The 1,236-nt window shown below is 32.8% G+C and overlaps 1 protein-coding gene across 1 annotated transcript in view; it reads right to left on the reverse strand.

Annotated features, from left to right (window-relative positions):
* The window catches only part of LOC119586160 (lymphocyte-specific helicase-like), a gene marked incomplete at its 3' end in the record, with an annotated part of 43,724 nt that overhangs the window by 39,467 nt on the left and 3,021 nt on the right, over positions 1-1,236 (reverse strand). Inside the window, 3 exon segments of the mRNA XM_037934855.1 lie at positions 86-213; positions 384-430; positions 772-873. Coding sequence (XP_037790783.1) covers positions 86-213; positions 384-430; positions 772-873 — 277 coding nt within the window.

Below are 1,236 nucleotides of genomic sequence, written 5' to 3' on the forward strand. Positions count from 1 at the left end.
CAAACTGTGAAAGCTCATTATCCTTATTTACTTGTTTCTTCCTTTCTTTTTTCTTTATGTAAACAAGAGCAGCAAAGCAACCTACCTGTTTATCTATGACATCTTTAATCTGGTACTTCCCATCCTTGACTCTTTTAGCAGCTGGTGCACTTGAATTGTTCTTGCGTTTGCGGCCTCTACTTGTACCACCTTTTTCTGAGTCCTGGGAGCTCTCTGTTGAAACAAACGCAGTCATCTAAAAAGAACTCATATTCAAAGTATTAAATCCCTTTGTCACAGAGATAATAATAAATTGAAAGCAGTTATGCAAGCATGAAATACCTACTCTTTTCTGTGATGCTACAAATTGAAAGGTTATATAGCAAGAAAACATCCCTCCTTACCTTCAGTGGTAACATTCTCTTTTTCTGCACTAGTTTCAGCCTTGGGTCTGAAAAGAAAAGACAAGGAATTCTTTAATAACTCTCCGATGGCACTAAGACTGGTGAAGTCTGACCTGGAAGAAATGGTGAAGTACGAAATTTGTAAACCTTATGTTGAGGACAAGAGAGATTTTGAAATGGCAAAGCATTCCCATGACCGGTTGAAAAAAGAAAAAATGACATTACATTATACTATAACTTCAATAAATAAACAGCATGATGGGATGACCACAAAATACATGCATTATTATGATTACCATACTTTTAATCATAATTATGATACTAACAACCATGAAATTTCAATCAGATTACATACGTGTTAAATCAGAAAAATAAAGTAAACACTTACTTTCTGCTCTTCTTTTGTTTGTTATCTTGGCTTTCAATTTGCTGAAGGAGGAACTGGCTATAAAATTGAGACTTACTGAGCAAATGCATCAGTCTTTTGTACCTGGAAAGACATTACAGCACTGTTATAAATCATATTCAGTACAATCACTTGAACAAAAATCATCATTTTAGATTTTTTGCCACAAATACCTCTTTTCATATTGAATAGTGTGATAAGAGACTCTCCCTAACTTTCAGAAAGCTAAAACTTACCAAAAAAAAAATTTTTTTCTTTCTTTCTTTAAACCTTAAGCCAGGCTAGCAATTAAAACAATTATAATTAAGCAGAAAATCAAATATATACCTATGCAAGACTATTGACAAAAACTCATAAATACTCAAATCACAAAATAGCAGACTAGATATAGAACAGATAATTCATATATTAGGTGCAAAATTTAAAACTATTCTACAACCAGTACCT

This window comes from Penaeus monodon, chromosome 21 (assembly GCF_015228065.2).
Source record: "Penaeus monodon isolate SGIC_2016 chromosome 21, NSTDA_Pmon_1, whole genome shotgun sequence".
Taxonomy (NCBI): domain Eukaryota; kingdom Metazoa; phylum Arthropoda; class Malacostraca; order Decapoda; family Penaeidae; genus Penaeus; species Penaeus monodon.